A 26,010-nucleotide genomic window follows, 5' to 3' on the forward strand; every position below is an offset into this window, starting at 1 on the left:
AAATTCTCATAATTGTGTTTATTGGCATAATTTCGTACAGGTGTAATTTCCAAGTGATTGAACAGGTGAGAAAAATATTCCATTCATTTAGTAAAAATTCAATAGATGCTTTGGATATCACAAAGACTTTTCAGTATTGAAATGCTGTCAGGAAAAGTCAAATTGCAAGCACTTCACCATGTATCAGAGGACGATTTGACTTTCCCTTTGATGGCCTCAGTGCAGAAGCCTTGTTCAGCTTAGAGTATTGAATACCGATCAATATTATTCTATCTTTACAGCAAGGGAGACTCTGCTGGCATTTTAAATATTAGCTCTCACTAGTGTTTCAAACAATCTGTTTTTGTCTACCGAAATTGGTGGGAGGGATTATCATCATCATTATTTAGTTAATGATTATCTAATTCATTCTAAAATACATTTCCTGTATTGAGTATGTAAGGAAATGTGTTTGGTAGTGAGATTTTTCTAGGGTTTCATACAAATAACACTTATGGTCATAGCAGTTAAGAGAATGGAGGGTAATGAGCGTGCCTAAATCACACGTTAGTAGATTCGTTATGGACAGGGAATGTATTTACCAACTGTGTTGTACTCTCCCAAGCTCTTAGTTTAGTGTTCTGCATAGTTAAAAGTCATACTAGTGCTGAAGTTGAATATATTCTCTATAGCTATGTGTTTTATATGTATTCTTTATATCTGTTCCTAGGCCTTCAAGGTTCTCAGTGGTGTTTGAGAAGTGGAGTCAGAAGTATATTTTAATGCCAACTTATAGTTCATTTTTCACCCGTAGAGCAACCCCCCATTTTGATGACAAGCTTTTTAACATCCATGACTGCACAGCTGCCGAATGTGGTCTCAGGCAGCTGCTTGCTTTCAATCAATAATCATTGATATTTATCAAGTGCTTTATTATGTGCAGGACACTGTACTAAATGCTTGGGAGAGTACAGTACAGCAGAATTATCAGACAGGTTCCCTGCCCATAACAAGCTTGCAAGGCAACACAGAGATGTCCAGCTTTCCCCACTCTGGCAGAAACGCTTTTTTATGGTATTTGCTAAGCGCTTACTATGTCAAATGCTGTTCTAAATACTGGGGTAGATATAAGCTAATCAGGTTGGACACAATCCCTGTCCCCCATGGGGCTCACTATCTTAACCCGTTTCACAGATGAAGTAACTGAAGCACAGATAAATAAAGTGACTTGTCCAAGGTCACACAGTGGAGCTGGGATTAGAACCCAAGTCCTTCCTCCATTCATTCATTCAGTCACATTTTTGAGCACTTACTGTGTGCAGAGCACTGTACTAAGCACTTGGGAAAGTACAATGCAACAATAAACAGTGACATTCCCTGTTCACAATGAGCTTACAGTCTAGAGGGGGGAGACAGGCATCAATACAAATAAATAAAGTTATGGCTATGTACATTAAGTGCTGTGGGGCTGGGAGGAGGGATGAGCAAAGAGAGCAAGTCAGTGTGATGCAGAAGAGAAGCAGTGTGGCTCAGTGGAAAGAGCCCGGGCTTTGGAGTCAGAGGTCATGGGTTCAAATCCTGACTCTGCCACCTGTCAGCTGTGTGACTTTGGGCAAGTCACTTAACTTTTCTGGGCCTTAGTTCCCTCATCTGTAAAATGGGGATTGACTGTGAGCCCCCTGTGGGACAACCTGATCACCTTGTAACCTTCCCAGCACTTAGAACAGTGCTTTGCACATAGTAAGTGATTAATAAATGCCATAAAAAAAGGGAGTGGGAGATGAGGAAACGTGGGGCTAAGTTTGGGAAGGCCTCATTGAGGAGATCTGCCTTCAATAAGGTATTGAACTGGGGGAGGGTAATTGTCGGATTTAAGGAGGCAGGGTGTTCCATGACAGAGGTAAGATGTGGGCTGGGGTCGGTGGCTATACAGGCAAGATGGAAGTACAGTAAGAAGGTTAGCACTAGAGGAGCGAAGTGTGCAGACTGGGTTGTAGATAGAGAGAAGCGAGGTAGGAGGGGGCAAGGTGATGGACTGATTTAAAGCCAATGGTAAGTTTTTGTTTGATATGGAGATGGCTGGGCAGCCACTGGATTTTTCTGAGGACTGGGTGACATCCTAAATGTTTCTGTAGAAAAATGACTCAGGCAGCAGAGTGGAGTATGAACAGGAGTGGGGAGAGACAGGAGGCTGGGGGGTCAGCAAGAAGGCTGATGCAGTAATCCAGGCAGGATAGGATGAGTGACTGTATTAACGTGGTAACAGTTTGGATGGAGACGAAAAGATGGATTTTAGTGATGTTGGGAAGGTAGGACCAACAGGATTTGATGATGGATTGAATATGTGGGTTGAATGACAGAGAGGAGTCAAAGATAATGCCAAGGTTACAGGCTTGTGAGACAGGAAGGATGGTGGTGCCTTCTACAGTGATGGGAAAGTCAGAGGGAGGGCAGGGTTTGGGTGGGAAGATATGGAGCTCTGTTTTGGACATGTTAAGTTTGAGGTGACAGTAGAACATCCAAGTAGAGATAGATGTCTTGAAGGCAGGAGGAGATGCAAGACTGGAGAGAGGGAGAGAGATCAGGTCTGGAGATGTAGAATTGGGTATCATCCACATAGAGGTGTTAGTCGAAGCCATGGGAGTGAATGACTACTCCAAGGGAGTGGGTGTAGATGGAGAATAGAAGGGGACCAGAACTGAACCTTGATGGGTGAGAGGCAGAGGAGGAGCCCATCAGGGAGACTGAGAATGAATGCCCAGAAGGAAAAGAGGAGAACCAGGAGAGGACAGAGTCAGTGAAGCCAAGGTTGGATAATGTTTCCAGGAGAAGGGGGTGGTCCACAGTGTCAAAGGCAGCTGAGAGGTTGAGGAGGATTAGAATGGAGTAGAGGCCATTGGATTGGGCAAGAAGGAGATCATTGGTGACTTTTAAGAGGGTGGTTTCTGTGGAGTGAAGGGGATGGAAGCCAGATTGGAGGGGGTCAAGGAGAGAATTGGAGGAGAGGAATTTGAGTCAGTGGGTGTAGATAACTCACTCAAGGAGTTTGGAGAGGAAGGGTAAGAGATAGGGCGATAACTGGAGGGAGATGTGTGGTCAATGGAGTATTTTTTTTTTTGGAACAGGGGAGACATGGGCATGTTTGAAAGCAGTGGGAAAGAAGCCATTGGAGAGTAAATGTTTGAAGATAGCCATTAGGGAGGGAGGAAGGGAGGGGGTGAGAGTTTTGATAAGGTGTGAAGGTCTGATGCATATGTGGAAGGGGTGGCTTTTGAGAGGAGGCAGGAAATCTTCTATAGTGATACTGCTGGGAAGGATGGGAGAGTTGAAGAGGGGGCCGGGAGGGGGAGGGGCTGAAGAGGGCCAGAGGTGATTTTAGGGAGCTCACACCTGATGGTGTCAATTTTCTTAATAAAGTAGGTGGCCAGGTCATTGGGGGCAAGGGATGGAGGGTGTGGGGGGACAGGAGGCCTGAGGAGGGAGTTAAATATTTGGAGCAACTGGGGGCGGGGGGATAGGCATGAGTGTCAGTAAGGATATCCATCTGACTCCCAAGCCCGTGTTCTATCAGGCAACGCTGCTTCGGATTCAGGCACCCTGAGTTGAGGAAGATAACTGCTACCATTCTTTGATGCCATGAAGGTTTAGCACCCCACCTGTCCCCAGAATATCTGCTACCCAGTTTTTCTTTAAATGGAAGTTGAGAACCTTGCTGGGATTTGGCTGGGGTCCCCTGAATCCTAACCCATCTCTGGCTTAGTGGGATCCTAAAATTAGGCATGAAACCCCAGGATGAAAACCCACAGGTACCCTCTCTTTGCACCACAAAGAGGTAAAGGTATTGACTTGAAGCAACGTGGCATAGTGGAAAGAACTCAGGCTTGGGAGTCAGAGGACCTGGGTTCTAGTCCTGGCCTTACCACTTACCTTCTGTGTGATCTTGGGCAAGTCACTTAACTTCTCTGTGTCTCAGTTTCCTCATCAGAGAATGGGGATTCAATATCTGCTCTCCCCGCTATTTAGACCATAAGCCCCATACGGGACCTGGTAATCATATATCTACCCCAGCGCTTAGTACAGTGCTTTACAAATCACAATTATTATACACCCAGTTCTCCCATAAAGTGTGTGTGTTTCTGTGAGGTTTGTCAAAGTAATCCTCACCCACATTTACTGAATTCTGTAACTGTAGCAATATGACGTTTTCAAAGGCAATTAGAATGAGATTGCAACAACACATAGTCCAAAAGTAAATCCAGCTTCTGAACGCACATTTAATTTATTCTCCGTGAACTTTTATTTTCCCTGAGCTTTGCCTGGGGCTCTGATAGCCCCCTCAACTCCCACCAGAGTGTTTTCACAAAGCTCTGGGCTGCTTATTCAGAGGCTTCAAGCTTTCTCCTTGGTTCTTTAATTAAAGCACCAGTCTTCCTATGTGGTCAGAAGCAGAAAGAGCCTCTCCTCTTACGTAGGAGCTTTTATAAAAAAAAACAAAAAACTTGTCAATCAGTCATATTTACTGAATGCTGTTGCATGCAGAGCACTGCACTAAGTGCTTGGGAGAGTACGAAATAACAGAGCCCTCTTGCCCTCCCCAACTCCCCACTGGGTGTTGTTCAGCCTTCCATGATGTCATCAGGAGCTCTTCTTTCTCCAAGGGCCACACACAAGATCTTCCTATTTGGAGTTTGTTTCTAGGTGCTGAAAAAACTGCAGATCCAAACCTACACTTCATTCAGCTAGAGCAGCTAATGCCTCCCCCCCGGCCCCTTTTAGACTGTGAGCCCACTGTTGGGTAGGGACTGTCTATATATGTTGCCAATTTGTACTTCCCAAGCGCTTAGTACAGTGCTCTGCACATAGTAAGCGCTCAGTAAATACGATTGATGATGATGATGATGGTGCCTGAAAAGATAGAATCATTAGATCTCTGTGATCTGGCCCGACCACCACCACTTCAGTAGAAAAATATTCCTGAGTTTGGGGGAATTAGTAAACTCATCATCTAAATATCATTACTGTTAGGTGAATGTTAACTCATCATTCTCCCCAAGAGCTAACTCAGAAGTATATTCCCAGTATTATTCAAAGGTGACAATGAAACATTTGCCAGAAATCACGGGAAACCCAGTGACAAGTATAGGAACGTTTTAGCCTTCCAGTTTGTGGGTCTTGACTAAATTCCTTTCCATACAGGTTTGAAAGTGTTAGTTATGTGTGTGTGTTTAAATGGGCTTTATATTAATGGATTGTCAAAATAAAATTATCTAAATTTAATCATGAGACTGTTTTTCTTTTGACACAGCCTGTTAAAACTAAAATTTTCAAAGGTCCAAAAAGAACCCTTATCAATTAATCAATGGTATTTACTGAATGCTTACTAGGTACAATGAATCATTTTTCTTCCCGAAGCAATAAAAAAAGAAGTCTGCTTCTCATGGCCTAGTGCCTAGAGCATAGGCCTGGGAGACAGAAGGACTTGGGTTCTAATTCTAGCTCTGCCAACTTGCCTGCTGGTTGACCTTGGATAAGTCACTTCACTTTTCTGTGCCTCAGTTGCCACAATCTGTAAAATGGGGATTGGGACTGTGAGTCCCATGTGGGACAAGGACTGTGTCCAACCTGATTAACTTGTATCTGCCCCAGAGCTTAGAACAGTACCAGTCACGTAGTAGGCACATAACAAATGCCATTAAGTAAAAGCCTCGAGCTCGTACCAAGAAGAAGTGGAAGTTCTATTTTCTGGAATCCAAGGTGTTTATATGAGAAAATTCAGCAGAAACAGAAGTGAAAAGCTTATATAACATGAATGGGATGGCAATGGACAATGGCAGTTGGGCTTTAAATGGCTTTAGTTTTTTTTAGTTTTTTGAGCGTGCACTAGGGTGAGAAATTCTCGTTGCTGTGGCTTAGTTCCTGTACCTGCCCAGAAGACTAAAGTTCTCTTTAATTTTGCCTTGCGTTGGCCTCCTTTCTCTTCTTGTCTTGGGTTTAGAAAGTGCTACGTAGTCTTAAACCTCCCGAACACTATGAATTTCTCTTAGCCCTGGTTTACATGAGGTTGTCTATTCAGATACACAGGCTGCATTTACTGCCCCAGAGATTAGTTCAGTGTAAATGAATCCTCAACCTGGGAACTGTAACCATCTTAAAACTACTTACCCTTACCCGGAGATTCCAGTCAAGATCCGAAATAGGTTGTTGAGTTAAACCCCAAAGCATAAATTGTGTTTCTAATAATTGAAGGTATGTGTTTGCTGCCCTTAGAAAGAGGGCCATAAATACTGTTCGATCGAGAGGGTGTGACAAGCGGAGGAGAGGAAATATACATTTATATTATGCCTGTTGAGTCTGTCATTCCTCACCTTCCTAGACGATCTTATTTGTGCTCATGTCAGTTTTAATGTACAGTGTGGTTTCAGATGATGACATTTCTGTGAATTTCTTGAAGGAATATAGACAAGGATAAGAGTTATTGGTGGCATTTTCCAACTCCAACAACTGCATACCTTCTGCTATCTAAGCTTATTCATATCAATTTCCCACAGGCAACTTTAAAGCAAAACAGAGTAATTGAAGCACTTAGGAGCCAATAAATAGTTGCTATTGTTTTAGGTAGGATTCCATCTGAACCTGCAGTACTACCCTCCTGCCAGACCCCATCGTCCCCCAGTCCTGTCTGTTTGGAATTTGGTAATCTGTAGAAAAGCTAGATTGCAAAATCAAAGAATGCAAGAAATGGCTGCTGATCACACTTTCACATTTGGACTTTGCTTTGCATGTAATGAAAAACTAGCTCAGTCTTTAAACAAGATGATGTCCTGCAGTGGCAGCTACCTATCAACAACCTAGCCGTCAGAAAAGGCCCTTAGCGATGCAGTTGCATTTACTTTCTTTTGTTTCATTAAAAGGGAAAGCACCACAGTTTGCTCCACCTGAAAGGAGTGGAATTTTGATTAGCCGATGGGTTTGTTCTTTGTTAGAAGCACCTACCAGTTAAAGGTCGGGGAATCTATGGTGGATGAAAATAGGTTTCTTTTAGAATTTGAGATTCTCATTTCAATTGTGGAACACCCACACTGGAGGTTCCCAGTTTCCGTTAGAGAAGCAGCGTGGGCTAGTGGGTAAAGCCCGGGCCTGGGAATAAGGAAAGGGGTTCTAGCCACAGCTCCGCCATAAGTCTGCTCTGTGACCTTGGGCAAGTCACTTCACTTCTCCGTTCCTCAGTTACCTCCTCTGTAAAATGGGGATTAAGACTGTGAGCCCCATGTGGGACAGGTGTGCCCTACTGAGAGCTCACCTCCTCCAGGAGGCCTTCCCAGACTGAGCCCCTTCCTTCCTCTCCCCCTCGTCCCCCTCTCCATCCCCCCCATCTTACCTCCTTCCCTTCCCCACGGCACCTGTATATATGTATATATGTTTGTACATATTTATTACTCTATTTATTTTACTTGTACATATCTTTTCTATTTATTTTATTTTGTTAGTATGTTTGGTTTTGTTCTCTGTCTCCCCCTTTTAGACTGTGAGCCCACTGCTGAGTAGGGACTGTCTCTATATGTTGCCAACTTGTACTTCCCAAGCGCTTAGTACAGTGCTCTGCACACAGTGAGTGCTCAATAAATACTATTGATGATGATGATGATGACAGGGACTGTGTCCAACCTGATTTGCTTGTATCCCTCCCAGCGCTGAGATCAGTGCCTCATACATAATAAGCACTTACTAACTGCTGCAATTATTATCAATTATTATTATTCTTTGCCGAGCCTGCTTCTCCCATCTTACTCCCTGATCTGAACTTCCTTCCCCTTCCCTTTAGCCAATCCAGAATTGCGTTTTTTTGTTATTTTTTGCGGGGGGGGGGGGGGGTGCCTTGATCAATCGAACTAAGGACTGTAGATTTGATACAACAAATAACAAACGGCAGCCTGGTGGCCTCAACTTTTACAACACTGGTAAGGCCACGCCTGTGACTCTGAAGGAGCTGTGGGAAGCCCAGCACCTTGCCTCTTGAGCCACAGTGTTCTTGTCGTATTTATCACTGTACTTGTCAGGAAGGCAACATGGCTTAGTGGAAAGAGCCCAGACTAGGATGCTTGTCATGGGCAGGGAATGTGTCTGTTTATTGTTATTTTGTACCCTCCCAAGCACTTAGTACAGTGCTCTGCCCACAGTACATGCTCAATAGATATGAGTGAAATATGACTGAATGAAAGGTTCTAGTCCTGGCTCCCCAACTCGCCTGCTGTGTGACTTTGGGCAAATCACTGAACCTCTATGGATCCCTGTTTTCCCATCTCTAAAACAGGGAAACAGTACTCATTATTGTTTCCTAGACTAAACTATATGCTCGTTGTGGGCACGGAATGTGTGTTTATTGTTAAATTGTATTCTCCCAAGGGCTTAGTACAGTGTTCTGCACACAGTAAGCTCTCAATAAATATGATTGAATTAATGAATGAATATTGTGTCTACCCCAGACCATAGCTCAATATTTGGCACGTAGGAAACTCTGGAAAAATGGCATTATTCTCTTTTTTTAAAATGATATTTATTAAATGCTTACTATGTGCTAGGCACTGGTTTAAATACCGGAATAGATTAAAAGTACTTAGGTTGGACAGTTTATGTCCCATTGAAAATTCAGTGACATCTTTGAGCATTTTCTTGCTTCTGAAAATAAGGGGATGTGTTGGTGTTTCCAGGTGTATCAGGAGAGAGAGATGACATATTTTTAGCTAGCTGTCTCCAGTTGTTACTTAATAGACCTGGAATTGTTAAATACAGTGGCATTCTCCTATATTTCATATGTTGAAGGAAAGCCTACACAGATGTCTCTCTAAACAGTTTCATATCAACAGGCATATCATATTGTATCTTAACTCCCTCCTCCTGACAGATCACAGACCATTTGACAGACCAGTCAGCACTCTCATTCTTCAAAGTCAAACTAAAATCCTATTTCTTCCAGGAAGCATTCCCTGATTTAGTCCTTATCACCACCCTTAAACCCTTTTTCCTCCTATTTGCCTCACTCATGCACTGACACGCTCTCTAAATATGTAAGTACTCCCCCAATCCCACCCTCACAGTTTTTATGTAATATATCTTTATACTGAGTTCCTTCTCTTGTAGTTTTTCTTAATGTCTGTCTCCCCAGCTAGACTGTAAGCTCCCAGAGGGTAGTGATTGTGTCTACTGACTGTACTGTACCTCTTAAACACTAAGTATGGTGCTCTGCCCAAAGTGAGCACCAAATAAGTGCCATTGATTGGTAAGATATGGGAACTTTATTATTATTTTTCATGGCTCTAACTGTAATTATCACTTTCTCAAAAGTTGGAACAATGGACATGTTTTTACTTACCTTACAGTGATTTTCTTTTGCCTCATTCTCAACAGTAGCATGGGTTGTGGCCCTTTTTTGAGGATTCCCACCGGTCTGTTTTTCAGGTGGAACTGGGTGAGGCAGTGCATACTCTTCAACCTTTCCACTCCCCTGTTCATATTTCACTCTGCTGCCCTGGTTATTAAGTCTAAAATGTTATCCTGCAGAAGTCTCCCCCATCCTCAAAAACCTCTGGTGGTTGCCCATTCCTCTCAGCAACAAGCAGAAACTCATGACTGTTGGCTCAATCCTCATTCTCCTACCTAATCTTGTCCTTGCCTCCCTATGCCCCAACTCGTACTCTCTGTTGCTCTCAAGCTAACCTACTCCCTATGATTTTTTTCTCATCTCTCCCTCCACATGGGCCTCTTGTATATGCATATACATATATATGTATATATGTTTGTACATACTTATTACTCTATTTTACTTGTACATATCTATTCTATTTATTTTATTTTGTTTATATGTTTGGTTTTGTTCTCTGTCTCCCCCTTCTAGACTGTGAGCCCACTGTTGGGTAGGGACTGTCTCTATATGTTGCCAACTTGTACTTCCCAAGTGCTTAGTACAGTGCTCTGCACACAGAAAGCGCTCAATAAATATGCTTGATTGATATGCATCATGACTTAATGGATAGAGCACAGGCCTGGGATCAGACGGACCTGGGTTCTTATACTGGCTCCATTCTAATACTGGTTCCATCAATTTTTCTGCTGTGTGACCTTGGGCAAATCACTTCACTTCACTGGGCCTCAGTTACCTCATCTGTAAAATGAGGATTAAGACTGTGAGCCCCAAGTACAACAGGGACTGTGTCCAACCTGAGTAGCTTCTATCTACCCCAGTGCTTAGAACAGTGGTTGACAAAGCATCATGGTGTAGTAGAGGTCTTGGTTTTTAATCCCGGCTCTGCTACTTGTCTGTTTTGTGATCTTGGGGAATTCATTTCACTTCTCTGTGCCTCACTTCCCTCATCTGGAAAATGGGGATTGAGACCTTGAGCCCTGTGTGTGATAGGGACTGTGTCCAACCCGATTTGCTTGTATCTACCCCAGTGCTTAGTCCAGTGCCTGGCACATGGTAAGCACTTAACAAATACCACAGTTAATATTGTTATTATTGTTATTATTACATAATAATCGCTTAAATATTATCATTATAATTATACCCTGCCACCTGCCTGGAACTCCTCCCTACTTCTAATAATAATAATAATAATAATAATAATAATAATAATAATGGCACTTATTAACTGCTATGTGCCAAGCACTGTTCTAAGCACTGGAGAGGTTACAAGGTGATCAGATTGTCCCACGGGGGGCTCACAGTCTTCATCCTGATTTTACAGATGAGGTCACTGAGGCACAGAGATGTGAAGTGACTTGCCCAAAGTCACACAGCTGACAAGTGGTGGAGCCAGGATTTGAACCCATGACCTCTGACTCCAAAGCCCATGCTCTTTCCACTGAACCACGCTGCTTCTTATCTAACAGACCACTGCTCTCCCCTTCTTTTTTTAATGGTGTTTGTTAAGCACTTACTATGTGCCAGACATTGTACTAAGTGCTGGGGTAAATGCAACGTAGTCAGGTTGGACACAGTCTATGTCCCACATGGGGCTCACAGTCTCAATCCCCATTTTGTACAGATGAGGCAATTGGGGCACAGAGAAGTTAAGTGAATTGCTCAGTCACACAGCAGATAGGTGGCGGAACCGGGATTAGAACTCAGGTCCTTCTGACTCCCAGGCCTGTGCTCTATATACTAGGCCTTGCTACATTTTCCAGTTATATCTTCAGGCGGTCATCTCCACTTAATTTCTAATTGTCCCAAGTTATATTCCTCCCAACTGTAGCTGCAGCACTTCTGTGCCATCTAAACAGTAAAGAACCCAACCACCCTTCCCAGACTGAGCCCCCTTTTTCCTCTCCTCCCCATCCCCCCGCCCTACCTCCATCCCCTCCCCACAGCACCTGCAAATATGTTTGTACAGATTTATTACTCTATTTATTTTACTTGTACATTCTTACTATTCTATTTATTTTGTTAATGATGTGCATCTAGCTTTAATTCTGTTTGTTCTGACAACTTGACACCTGTTCACATGTTTTGTTTTGTTGTGTGTCTGCCCCTTCTAGACTGTGAGCCCGTTGTTGGGTAGGGACCATCTCTATATGTTGCCAACTTGTACTTCCCAAGTACTTAGTACAGTGCTCTGCACACAGTAAGCGCTCAATAAATACAACTGAATGAATGAAATGAATCATCATCATCAATCGTATTTATTGAGCGCTTACTATGTGCAGAGCACTGTACTAAGTGCTTGGGAAGTACAGATTGGCAACATATAGAAACAGTCCCTACCCAACAGTGGGCTCACAGTCTAAAAGGGGGAGACAGAGAAAAAAACCAAACATACTAACAAAATAAAATAAATGGAATAGATATGTACAAGTAAAATAAATAGAGTAATAAATATGTACAAACATATATACATATATACAGGTGCTGTGGGGAAGGGAAGGAGGTAAGATGGGGGATGGAGAGGGGGACGAGGTGGAGAGGAAGGAAGGGACTCAGTCTGGGAAGGCCTCCTGGAGGAGGAATGAACCATAGCACTTATGTACATATCTTACACATCTATAATGTTAACCAGCATATGTTAAAATAATAATAATGGCATTTCTTAAGTGCTTACTGTGTGCTAAGCACAGTTCTAAGAGCTGGGGAGGTTGCAAGGTGATCAGATTGTCCCAGGGGGGCTAACAGTCTTAATCCCCATTTACAGATGAGGTAACTGAGGCCCAGAGAAGTGAATTGACTTGCCCAAAGTCACACAACTGACAGTTGGCAGAGGCAGGATTTGAACCCATGACCTCTGACTCCAAAGCCCGGGCTCTTTCCACTGAGCCACGCTGCTTCTCTAGAAGTCACTACTGATGGTGAAATTCACCTATGAATGCAAGGGTGGTTGGAAGGCCTGTGCAGAATGCACAGTCCTAGCCACATTGTGCGCAGAAAATGGTTGCCACGTGTTGTGATATCATGTTCAATCTGGACAGTGTCTGGTGCTGTTTTCATTTTTGTCTCTTTGTCTCTCTTTCCATACAAAGCTTTTGGTCCAGAAGAACTGCTGTCTTCTTAATGGCAGTGCACCCTGCAGCTGTCTTCTGAGCAACTGACTCCGTTTTCATTGGGGATGTAGCATTGTCAGAAACTTTGTTTAACCTTCTCCTCAAAACTCTTCCCCTGCTCACCTTGCTTTTGTGTTCCTATTTTCACCTCTCCATACAGCAGTTGTTTGCTCATTCTCTTCACATGTCCACCCCTGCAAGCCACACACACTCTCTCATAGCAATATTTTGGGGAGCGTAGCTTTGATGCTGGGGTATTTACTATATTCTAGGCCTTCATTTTTCACAAACTAGTCCTGAAAGGGCTGTTTTGATGTGTTTCCTGAGATCTTGGTTGTTGTCTTTATTATATAAAGCTACTGAAAGCTCACCTCCTCCAGGAGGCATTCCCAGATTAAGCCCCCCTTTTCCTCTGCTCCCTTTCCCCTCCCTATCACCTCTGCCCCCGCATTGTCCCGACTTGTTCTACCCACCTCCCTGCCCCACAGCACTTGTGTATATATGTGCAAATTTTAATTCTCTTTTTATTAATGTGTTGTGTGTATGTCTATAATTCTATTTATTCATATTGATGCTATTGATGCCTGTTTACTTGTTTTGATGTCTGTCTCCCCCTTTCTAGACTGTAAGCCCACTGTGGGTAAGGATTGTCTCTGTTGCTGAATTGTACTTTCCAAGCACTCAGTACAGTGCTCTGCCCACAGTAAGCGCTCAATAAATATGATTGAATGAATGAATATAAGGATTTGACATTAATCTTGGAGCTGAAGCATTGGGATACAGCAAATGATCATCAGGCCCAGCTGCCAGGAGCTGTAGTATATATAAAACCCTAGGTTTCTTTCTCCAAATGGGTCTTATCAAAGCAGAGCGCTCAGATAAACTAATCATTTCTTCCCGATATCTCCTGCAGACACGTTTGAAAAGGCCATTAGGCAATTACGAGTGTGCGCAGGACGATGATGACGATGACATGGAGAGAGCCAGCAAGTGAGTAGTAGTTTGGAGGTGTGGAGCCTCTGGCCAGCTGGGATTTCAAGCCACAGTGGAGATTTTTTCCCCTGATTTTCCTAGAGTAGTCACATGTCACTTATGTCCCACATCAAGTCCCCACACTCCACACCTCAAACCCCTTGAATGTGGTCTCATGGGTAGGACCATCCCCCTTGAGGATTTGGGGGCTTATTCATTCATCCAATCATATTTATTGAGCGCTTACTATGTGCAGAGCACTCTACTAAGCACTTGGGAGAGTACACTAAAACAGTAGAGAAGCAGAGCGGCTCAGTGGAAAGAGCATGGGCTTTGGAGTCAGAGATCATGGGTTCAAATCCTGGCTCTGCCAATTGTCAGCTGTGTGACTTTGGGCAAGTCACTTCTCTGGGCCTCAGTTACCTCATCTGTAAAATGGGAATGAAGATTGTGAGCCCCCTGTGGGGCAACCTGATCACCTTGTAACTTCCCAGTGCTTAGAATAGTGCTTTGCACATAGTAAGCACTTAATAAATGCCACCATTGTTATTATTATTATTAACAGTAAACAGACACATTCCCTGCCCACAACAAGCTGGCTTAGTGGAAAGAGCACGGGCTTGGAAGTCAGCGGTTGTGGGTTCTATTCCCAGATCTGCCACTGATCAGCTGTGTGACTTTGGGCAAGTCACTTGACTTCTCTGTGCCTCAGTTACCTCATCTGTAAATGGGGATTAAGACTGTGAGCCCCACATGGGACTACCTGATTACCTTGTATCTACCTCAGCGTTTAGAACAGTGCTCGGCACATAGTAAGTGCTTAACAAATGCCATCATCATCATCATACTCAGAAGCGGCGTGGCTCAGTGGAAAGAGCCCGGGCTTTGGAGTCAGAGTTCATGGGTTCAAATCCCGGCTCCGCCAACTGTCGGCTGTGTGACCCTGGGCAAGTCACTTCACTTCTCTGGGCCTCAGTTACCTCATCTGTAAAATGGGGATGAAGACTGTGAGCCCCCCGTGGGACAACCTGATCACCTTGTAACCTCCCCAGCACTTAGAACAGTGCTTTGCACATAGTAAGTGCTTAACAAATACCATCGTAATTATTATTATTATTATTATCATCATTATTATTATTATAGAGAGCTTATGATTGTCCCTGCTCCTTCACCCTGGACCCTGGCAGTCTCATTGAGAGGACGATATCTTCACCAGGCCAGGAATTCGGCTCCATTTTTAATGTTCCCCAGACAGAGCCAGGAGTGTATTAGTGTTTCAGTTCTGAACTTCAGAGATTTCTGGATACCTTGGATATGAGAGGGTCTATCTGTATAAGGTAGACGGTCATAGAAGAAAATGTCAGGGAAAATACAGACCTCTGTTTCAAAGTTTTTCCTAAAGAGACTTTATAATCCCTCAAGCACTTAGTGCAGTGCCCTGCCCACAGCAAGTGCTCAATAAGTACCATCGATTGATTCATTCAATGATTGAAAGGTTTAATCAGTCATATTTATTGAGCACTTTACTAAATGCTCTATCTACTACATCATGCTGCTTCTCTGATCGGTGTCCCCCAAGATGCAGGCATTTATTCACCTGATCCAGGACACCGATCAGAGAAGCAGCATGGTGTTCCCTTCCCCCAAGGAGCTTACAGTCTGAGATTACACTTGTGTGATGAAAGGAGACTTCTCTGCATGGCTTCGGTTCTCATTCTTCCTCTCCTCTTTCTTCAGGTTATCTTCAGAAGACAGTGAGGAAGTGTCTGCTTATTTTTATGAGAGCGATGATTCCGTTGAAAGAGGAGTAACCACTCATTGCCCTGGTGAAATGGACTTGTTAGGAGAAATCCTGGATTCTTTGAGCACACACAGCTCAGATCAAGGAAAGCTATCAGCAGCAAAGAGCCTGGATTTTTTTAGATCAATGGACGACATTGACTTCAAGCCTACGGTTAGTCTGTTTTCCATTCACAGATTGTCTTTTTTAAGTTTACAGAACCATCTCCTATTATTTTTCCCCTCTTGTATTTTGCCCGCTACAGCAATCATTGTATTGCTTAAAAGCCATTGTGTCAAAATTTGATATGTAATTGGCAGTATGCTGTTTTCAAAAGAGGCATTTTAATCAAACTAAAGGTTATGCTATTAGAATGGGTGCCATTCAACACCCCCTGCTTTTCATGGGTTGTTACCCTGTGGATTGGCTTTAGGAAATGGAAATTCCTTTGCCAAACAAAGACTTGCCTCCTACTTGTACTTTGGGGAAAAGATTGAGGTCAAAAGGCTTCTCTTGTGTCTCCGGAAAGAGGGTACTTTCTCAAGCACTTAGTACAGTGCTCTGCACACAGTAAGCACTCAACAAATATGATTGATTGAGTGAACGAATGAATGAATGAAAGAAGGGTACTCTCGATTTATTCCAGAATTATTTTTCCTTGTGTTAACCGGCAGATGAATAAATCTCTGCATCTTGGGGGACACTGATCAATCAATCAATCAATCGTATTTATTGAGCGCTTACTATGTGCAGAGCACTCTACTAAGCGCTTGGGAAGTACAAGTTGGCAACATATAGAGACAGTCCCTACCCAACAGTGGGCTCACAGTCTAAAAGGGGGAGACAGAGAACAAAACCAAACATACTAACAAAATAAAATAAATAGAATAGATATGTACAAGTAAAATAAATAAATAGAGTAATAAATATGTACAAACATATATACAGGTGCTGTGGGGAAGGGAAGGAGATAAGATGGGGGGATGGAGAGGAGGACGAGGGGGAGAGGAAGAGAAGCAGCATGGTGTAGTGGGTAGGGCACGGCCCTGAGAGTCAGAAAGTCATGGGTTCTAATCCCAGCTCTGCCACTTAAGAATAATTATAATAATAATAATGATGGCAATAATAATGATGGCATTTGTTAAGCACGTACTATGTGAAAAGCACTGTTCTAAGTGCTGGGGAGGATACAAGGTGTTCAGGTTGTCCCACGTGGGGCTCACAGTCTTAATCCCCATTTTACAGATGAGGTAACTGAGGCACAGAGAAGTTAAGTGACTTGCCCAAAGTCACACAGCTGGCAATTGGCGGAGCCGGGATTTGAACCCATGACTTCTGACTCCCAAGCCCGGCCACTGAGCCACACTGAACACCATGCTGCTTCTCTGATCGGTGTCCTGGATCAGATGAATAAATGTCTGCATCTTGGGGGACACCTATCAGAGAAGCAGCATGATGTAGTGGATAGAGCATTTAGTAAAGTGCTCAGTAAATGTGACTGATTAAACCTTTCAATCAATGAATGAATCAATTGATGGTACTTACTGAGCACCTGCTATGGGCAGAGCATTGCATTAAGTGCTTGAGGGAGTACAATACCTTCAGTTGATTATAAAGTCTCTTTAGGAAAATCTTTGAAACAGAGTTCTGTATTTTCCCTGACATTTTCTTCTTTGGCCATCTACCTTATACAGATAGACCCCGCCACCACATATCCAAGAGAAGCACTTGTCTGCTGTGTGATCCTGGGGAAATCACTTCACTTCTCTGTGCCTCAGTTACCTCATCTGGAAAATGGGGATTGAGACTGTGAGCCCCACATGGGACACGGACTGTGTCCAACCCGATTTGCTTGTATCCACCCTGGCACTTAGTACAGTGCCTGGCACAGAGTAAGCGCTTAACAAATGCTATAATTATTATTATTAGTATTATTAATAACAATAATAATACTTGATAGTGTTGGAAAGTGAAATGGCACTTTGCAGTAAAACCGCTACAGCTGCCATAGTTGAAATAGATATATCTTCCATTTAGTATAGGATCCCACTGTCTTTCCTTTGCCGGCAATGAAGGGCAACAAGGTCTTGGGTCAATGAGCCATCCAGATTCTGTGTGCTCCGAGAAAACATCAGCTGCTAGGGTTTTCAGCCCTACCTTTGGGGAGTATTTCCACCATTTTTTTTATCTTAATGGCATTTGTTAAGCCCTTTCGATGTATCAAGCTCTGTTTTGAGCACCAGGATAGGTGTAGGTTTATCAGTTTGGACACAGTCCCTGTCCCATCCCTGTCCCACCTGGGACTCATGGTGTAGTTGGAAGGAGGAGGGTATAATCCCCATTTTACAGATGAGATAACTGAGGCACAGGGAAATGATGTGACTCGCGTGAGGTTACACAGCAAGCCGTTGGCAGAGACGGGGTTAGAAACCAGGTCCTTCGACTCCCAGGCTCGTGCTCGGTCCCCTGGGCTGGGCCGCTTCACAATCCTCAACCCTCCTAAATTCATCCCAGAAAACCACATCGTACTAAAATTGTTTGGATTGTGTGCTTTCCAGAACCAATCTGGTGCTCCCAGTGAGCGCAGCCTGGCTCTCTGCAGCAGTTCAAGTGATCCAGCGGAATGGAATCTGGGCCAAGACGACAGCGTCGTACATGGCAAACATCTTCCACCAGTGCTCAGGAAGCACCTGTCATCTAGTGGCTTTTCAGAGTCCCCGTCCATGCTCAAAGAGGTGAACAGCGAAAAACACCTCAGTGCGGACAACGTGCACTTCCCTACAGCGGCAAGCGATCCAGATTCTCCAGCAAAATCGGGGTTCGAGTCCACTGCTCTGAAAAGCCCCCAGACAAAGAACTCCACCCAAGGAAAGGAGGCCAAAGAGAATGAAACACTAAGCCAGACCTCCGATGACCAGTTTGGGCTGAACGCTGGACGTCGCCCGGCTACTCTAGTTCCTTGGGAAAAAGAGGGGAATGAAGTAAAACCTCCGGGGAAGAGCGGACTGCTTCACGAAGTCGTGTCATTGTGTCAGATGTCCTCTGCTTTCCATCACGGTTTAAACATTTCGGAGGATAATGGTAGTGAAAGTCAGTCTTAAATTGTCTAGCCAAGGAGAGACACCTATATTTGGTTAATCACGTTAGCCAAAAACCATGAGAGAGCTAACTGGTTTGAGGATTCAAATGTTTTTGTGTTTGGTTGCCACGTTGCCCATTGATTTGTTTGCTCCAAATCTTAAAGATCGTGTACTCTGCTAACATGTTCTAAAGTCAGGCTCGCGTCTGTCCATATGCTTAATCTACCTGTCAAGTGTAGTATCCTACCTAATGTCCTGCTTAATTCCAGCTGTTGTCCTGGTCCAGGGGAAAGCATATGATCACCATTTCAAATCTGTATCCATTGAGTTGAGCTTGACCTGAGCAAGATATTAAAAGTCACCTGAAACCATTACAAATGCTGACAGCCAATTGCCTTAATCTTAATCTTAAACACCCTGTAAAATTCCTGGGTAATTTATAGGACAAGGCGTAAATATTTTGGAGGACGAATCATTCATGTTCAAATGAGCAATTATGGCTTGTTGAGCATTGAGGTAAGGGAAGACGTGCCCCTTTGGTAAATGAAAAGAAACCCTACTGGAGATCTTTTAGCTCGCGTAGAGAAAGACACTGGCAAAGTCTTCCGATGCCCAAAACGGTACAGTTTACCTTCCACTCAGATGAAGTATATGAAGTGCTGAATTATAATGTGAAGTTAATGGACTTCTGTTTACAGATGAGACACTTTAAACTGTTTTCCCACATAGGTCTCTGTTGTCTGGGAATCTTGATCTTGCTGAATGCATTTTAAAACTGAAAACAGTAGCCCCTAAAATGGCTCCTGCCATCCACCATCCTGCCCGTCTTAAGTTTTGAAAATTGTCTTTCAAAAAATGTTGAGTTGCTCTAGGAGTTTTGGTTAGGTTTCCTTATAGTGGACTACTGAAACAAAGTTAGAATTTTTTAATGAACTAAATTCACAAAATTCCAAGCTTAGCCACAAAGATGTTTAGGAAGTATCAAGGAATAATCACTCTGATGACTCCAGTAGTACTGTATTTGAGAGATCATTCAAAGAATACTCACCTTAGGAAATAACATTTCCATTATTCTGTTTTCTTGGCAAATGAGTCAATTTGAAAGACAGCATTTTTTTGAACTGCCAAAGAAGCAACCCTTTCTTAGATGCCATCATTAGTCTATATGTGCATATCAAATGCACAGCTGCATTTTATATGTATATGTGTATGTATATGTGTGTGTATATTTGTGTGTACATATTTGTGTGTGCATATGTGTGTATAAATGCATATACACACATGTACATATATATATAGATATATATATATTCACACACACATATCTCTGACCTCTATTGCAAATACATATAAAAGCAGGAAGAGACCAGCATGTTTCCCCATATTTCTACTTATCCTATCACATTTGCCTTCTTTCAATGTAAAAATTTAAGTAATTATTTAAATGGATTATTTTTATATCTTTATTATGCCTTACTACTAACAAACTAGAATTGATTACATTTTAAGTTACTCGTATGTGACAGGAATGAAGAGAAAACTGCATGCAATATTACTTTGTAGGAAGAAATTATGATTTAGACCTCCAGACATTATCTTGTTGTTTGACACACAATTGAAATTTGAAGCTCTTTTCAAATTTTACCTTTATGTGCTTCATTCCAAATGCCATTGGAAGGGGCATATCTGCAGTACAATTTGTGGGGAGTTTTCCTAGTATTTAAAAGAAGTAATCCGTGATTGCTTAAATGAGCTTCACAGTACAACTAGAAGTCATTTATTCTTTTCCACCTAGCTATCTCTTTTGATTTGTTAGGTATGCTAATAACAGTGAGTCTTAATTAATGGAGCTTTAGGAGTTCACATTCTCTGCAGTTTGGAAATATCTCAAAGATGGCATATATGAAATTTATATTTTATCCATTTAGTTAATTGCCTGAAGCATGAACTATGCTTCTTAGCCCTGCTCATTTAAGTACTTTCCCAGTTATTTTTGTAGTTCAGAAGATGTTCTCATATGGTGTTATCCTTTTGGAGGATATTTTTTCTGACATAAATGTATATCTTGACTGTTTAATTGAACTGAATTTAAGGTACGCTTTTAGGATTTGTAGAACACCAAACCTCTTTTCACAATCTAAGGTATGTTGAAAGGCTAATACTCGTGCCTTATCTAAACACATAAAATTGTCTGGGATTGTTTAAATAGCAAAATGTTGCCATTGCCATAATATTCTAAAGAATAGCAATACTGGTACATCAGTATATTGGATCAGTCTTCAGAATCTGTCCTTAGACTTACCTTCTGATGATTATAATGAGCAAGTTCAGAAACTATAAATGTGAAGATATGTCTGTTTTCCACATTCATTCCTCATGATGCCAGCCAAACATCTCCTACTTTCTATTTAGGGAATATTCTTCTCAGGACAACCCCCTATTGTTTTCAGAATAAATTGGGGTTTCATAATCCATTTTGTTCTTGATTTTCAACCTTTATGAATGAGTGTTGTTCATTCCTCAACATCTAATGCAAATTCAATCAATCAGTCATGGTACTTATTGAGTACTTACCGTGTTCTAAGCGCTTGGGAGAGTACAAATATAACATGGTTGGTAGCCATGCTCCCTGCCCACAAGGAACTTGTAGTCTAATGCAAAAGGGCAGAATTATGCACTACACTGCCCTCCACATCATTTGTCTCAAGCAGGTAGTACAGAACACCCACCCAGAGAGTGCTCAATAAGTATCATCACTAGCATATTTAGAAAACTAACAGAGACCTAGACCGTCAGTTGTGTGAACTGGGAAACAGACATTTGTGTAAAATTAATAGGGTCTCGACAAGCACTTCTTTAAACCCCCCTTTCAGACTGGTTTAAAGCCACCAACCTGATCTTCTATTGTAGGAGGAACTTGTAACTGTGAGACCCTTGGTTGCCAATGACAGGAAGAACTGTTCCCACTTGAAGGCTACTCCCCAGCAAAGTCAAGAGGTGCGGTGGGGTGGGAGGTGATTTGAAGCCTGATCTTACATGGCAGGTTCGTTCGAGACCCCCACACCCTTACCACACCACGACCTCCATCCGTCCTTCGAGCCTATCCACTGCTTCCACTCTTTCTCTGCTCGCTGGAATGTTTGCCATTGGAGGCAGGAGCCTCGTGCTAGGTGAGCAGGGCCCAGGAGGACAACGGAGAATGGAAATTGTGCTCATTCTGAACACCCCACTTTGCTTTGTAGAACCTATACTTTTTCAGATAAGGCTGACCTACATTCTAGAAAGATGGGCCTCTCCAAAGGAGCCACCCTGGCTACCTCCCGTCTTTCCCTCCATCAAAAGGTCCCACTCCGAGGTGAGGCCACAGGAAATCTCAACTTAATTCCCAGATGGAAAGTATGAAATGTACCTTCCAAGTTGACCTCCCCGCCCCCCCTGAAAAAAACACTTCTAAAGTAGGATAGGCTTTCATGCTTCTCAGTATTGATACCTTTCCTGTTTAGATTCTAGTAACAGTGTTACCGGCCCCCTAATGTTTCTTGGATGAGCAGACAAGTTTATCATTTTGATCCAGGCAAAATTAGAGATTTTTTTTATTTGGATATTAAGGGAAGGATATAGGTTTCAAGATTCATAGGAGGTGTGCAATATTCTTTGCAAAGCAATTTAGTTAATGAAAATCACACATCTGCTTTTGGAGCAGGTGCTTAAGGTCAAGTTTTTCAGAATTGTGTAAAATTGCATGTAGCATTGTTCTGTTGTGATTGTAGAAGAGTTGTATGCTGTATATTGTTGGTACACATTGTTTTTTGTTTATTTAAGATAAATATGGATGTCACTAGTCGAATCTTAACTAACAGCCTCAGGATCAATAAATATGCAATAAGAAAATGCTGTTTCTAAGTGAATACAGATCCCATTTCTTTGAGTATTGTACATAATGGAAAATGCATTTCTGCATGTATATCTAGTTTTCTGATTTCTGCATTGATCAGTTGTTTCTTGAAAAAAATAATGTCCTTCTTCACCCCATCATGTTAGTGAACATTTTTATGGTGCTGAGCACACATTAAGATTGTGACATCCTTTCTTTTCATGATCAACCTTAGATGAGATTGAGGGCATTTATGATACCTTTTGATTCTCTGTAAATTAATTTGTTGAATTTTTTGTGTATTGATGTACAGTTTGTTTATCTCTAGAGCGTCTATAGATTCCTATTTTACTATACTTGAATGAGGCTAAAGAGCACTGTGGAACAGCTCAAGGTTGAATGCAATATGCAAACATACAAAAAAAATCAGGTACTTTATAGGTCACTTGATCTTTTTATGTTTCTCCAGTGTTTTGTAACCAGAAGATGATTGCAGAAGTCTTCCGCATGTTAATTGACATCATTAATCATTGATAGGCATCTCAAACAAGAGGGTTAAAAAGTCTTGAAGAACTGAGCTGCTGGAAATAATGAACCGAAGTTGGGGACGAGATTCAAATTGCTACCCACGTGCAGTCTTAAGCAGAAACTCCATGTTCAGATCAGCTCCTAGATGGTCAGTACGAGACAAGAAGCCAACCCTTTGGCATAATGTTATAATTTTGTACCGACAAGGCACACACTCTGTGCAAAGCCTGAAGCGTGGGAGCCCAGTCCTGCCACGGGAAAGGGGTGGGGAGAGGGTGGAGTCTGTCAGGGCCCGGAGGTGGAAGTGACATTCCCATCTTTAGGTCTCCTCTGACTTCCAGCTGGCACCAGGGAACAGCAACACTTGGGATGCTCTCCCCACCCAAGAATTTCCAAATCTCGGCTGTGGACAGAGATGATGTCGGGTGACCTCCCTTCCACTGCCCTCCCTGTCTCCCCCCATCCCGAGGTCCCTCTGTTGGCAGCAGGCTTTGACTCCTCGGCTTTGATTCGCACTCCAGTTGAAAGTTTTCTTTTCCTGAATAGAGTTCCCGTTCTCCTACACCCTTTCAAAGGCAATAATGGTTTTAAAGCCTGAGTGTAATAGCATGTCACAGAGCTTTACAAAGCAAACTTTCATCGTAGTACGTGCATGGTATTGGTGCAAAATTATAACTTTTCTAGAACTTTCTCCCATTCGATTTGGGAGAAGTGATTTTCCAATAGGCGCCTGTTTGGAACCACTCTAGGTCTCCTAAAGAACAATTATAAAGACCTGAAATTTCTTCAAGGCCTTTGTGAGATGCTTTTCTTGGGTTGTTCTTCAATATTTGCAAAACTAGGCTGTTGAAAACCTGTTCACTAACTGCTTTGTCATTAATCTCAAACATATATGAACATGTGCATTGAGGGTTAAGAGCTCATTTGATGCTGCTTTGAGGCCTTCAGACTTGCCGAAGAAAACCATCTCCCAATTTGCAGCCAGATGTTTGACTGCTCCTGGAAGCACTCTGTATTATCAACTGCTTTTTCAATGAAGATGTACATGTGAATTTTAGGGGTCGTTCCACGTTGCCATAAAATGTCACCACACTGTGATACAAAATAAAACTTTCTAAAACCCAAGCTGCCTGCTCAGCTTTTCGTATACTGAAAAATGAGGCTGATTTTTCATCTTCTGTGTCTGGGTTTGGCACCCATTTTACAGAAGAGGTAACTGAAGCACAGAGAAGTGAAGTGACTTGCCCCAGGGCACATAGCAGATACATGGTGGAGCCAAGATTAGAACCCATGACCTATGGAGAGAGTGAAAAGATTGGACGTCACTGGGTGATGACAGGACTCTTTTGGTAAGAAGGGGGTGAGGTGGTAGATTAGGTGGTTGGGGTCAGAGAGGAATTTTTCAGATTTGGTGAGGTTACAAATCATGCAGCGACTAGTGATGATGTGGTCCAGTGTGTGTCCAAATGGGTGTGTGGGTGTCCAGTGTGTGTCCAAATGGGTGTGTGGGTAAGGTGGGGTGAAACAAGTTTTTCCACCGTCAGCAGAATGTTTGAATTGTGTTTCCAGTAGCGGTGAACGTTGACACTGAGCCATCCACACTCTCACCTGATTTCACCTTCCCCAGGACCATACGCCATCACTATCATCATTATTATTATTATTGTGAAAAACTAAGACAGATATTAGTGGTGAGGGATTGAGAGTTTCTGCACACTGCCATCAAAAGATTTCACCAAAGGTAGCACCCTAAGTTTACTGTATTTATATTCGCACCCAGTTCTACTACACTGTGCGTTTTCATTGCATTATTTGGGTAGAACACATTGGAAGGATTAGGGAACACTGTTTCCAAAACAAGACTCTGCTCTGGTTAGTCATCCTGAAAGTGGATTCAGTGCCTCGATCTCATCTATCTCACTGCCAAACCCTCACTCATGTCCTGCCTCTGGGCTGGAATGCCCTTTCTCCTCAAATCCGACAGACAATTACTCTCCCCCCATTAAAAACCTTATTGAAGGCACATCTCCTCCGAGTGGCCTTCCCTGACTAAGCCCCCCTTTCCTCTTCTCCCACTCCCCTCTGCATTACCCTGACTTGCTCCCTTTGTTCCTCCCCTCTCCCAGCCCCACAGCACTTATGTACATATCTGTAATTTATTCATTTATATTAATGTCTGTCTCCCGCTCTAGACTGTAAGCTTGTTGTGGGCAGAGAATGTGTTTATTGTCATATACTCTCCCAAGCACTTAGTACAATGATCTGCACGCAGTACTCAGTAATATGTGATTGAATGAATGAAGGAAGGAAGGAAGGAAAGAAAGGTTGTGCCCATGAGTATAGCGTTGGCCAACCAGGAATGCTTCTACACTTTCCTGCCTCTTCCCTCACTTTACAGTGCAGGACAGTACTTAGTGTTCCATAAATTTTGTAAGTAAATAAAGTTTTGTGACTTTACAGTATTTAATACAGTAAAATAAGGATACAGGCATTTTGTTAGAAGTGGACATTACAATATTTTATTGGAATTTGTATCCAAAAAAGTCAGTCATGGTGATATATTCAACTAATTGATTCCCTGACCCATTAATTTCCACTGGCTCGGTGGTTACTATAATGTGATTTTCCCAGAACACAAAGTTCTCCAAGAATTCACTATAGGAGATTTCCCTGGATCAAATCTACTGTCTTCCAAAATGCTGATTGCACTTTTTTCATTTTCTTTTCCTGAATCAGAAACAGGACCCAAAAATCTGTCCAGTTCCTGGCTCTCCTTTCTGGACATGGCTGTGAGCTTGTTGTGGGCAAGGAAGGAGTCTGCCAACGCTGTGCTTAATATCATGCTTGTGGGCAAGGAAGGAGTCTACCAACTCTGTGCTTAATATCATGCTTGGCAGTGAGCGCTAAATAAATATGATTGGTTGAATGACTGGTTGGCTAGTTTTAGCTTGTGATTACAAAAATATATAGAGGCAGAGGCATGCTGAAGGGGTAGCTATGGGAACTATAGTCTGGGAGATGAGAAATGAATTGGGGAAGGCCTCCTGAAGGAGATGTGATTTCAGAAGCAGGGAGGTAACTGTGTGAAAGTAAATATGTACAGCTGGGTGGGTAAACTGAGAACTACTATACCTATATATACCTATATGTCTTCTCTAGACTGTAAGCTCATGGTGGGCAGGGAGTGTCTTTTTATTGTTCTAGCGTACTCTCCCAAACAGTACAGTGCTCTGCACACATTAAGCGCTCAAGAAATTTGATTGGCTGAC

The 26,010-nt window shown here is 42.6% G+C and overlaps 1 protein-coding gene across 2 annotated transcripts in view; it reads left to right on the forward strand.

The window, feature by feature from the left end:
• DENND1B (DENN domain containing 1B) overlaps positions 1-23,866 on the forward strand; it is a 330,783-nt gene extending 306,917 nt beyond the window's left edge. For both annotated transcript variants that reach the window (XM_038744737.1, XM_038744739.1), the window contains 3 exons: positions 13,421-13,497; positions 15,217-15,433; positions 17,818-23,866. In XM_038744737.1, the coding sequence (XP_038600665.1) occupies positions 13,421-13,497; positions 15,217-15,433; positions 17,818-18,360 (837 nt within the window). In that variant the 3' untranslated portion in view covers positions 18,361-23,866. The remainder of the gene's footprint in view (positions 1-13,420; positions 13,498-15,216; positions 15,434-17,817) is intronic.
• Positions 23,867-26,010: the final 2,144 nt, after the last annotated feature.

Source organism: Tachyglossus aculeatus, chromosome 4 (genome assembly GCF_015852505.1).
Source record: "Tachyglossus aculeatus isolate mTacAcu1 chromosome 4, mTacAcu1.pri, whole genome shotgun sequence".
Classification (NCBI taxonomy): domain Eukaryota; kingdom Metazoa; phylum Chordata; class Mammalia; order Monotremata; family Tachyglossidae; genus Tachyglossus; species Tachyglossus aculeatus.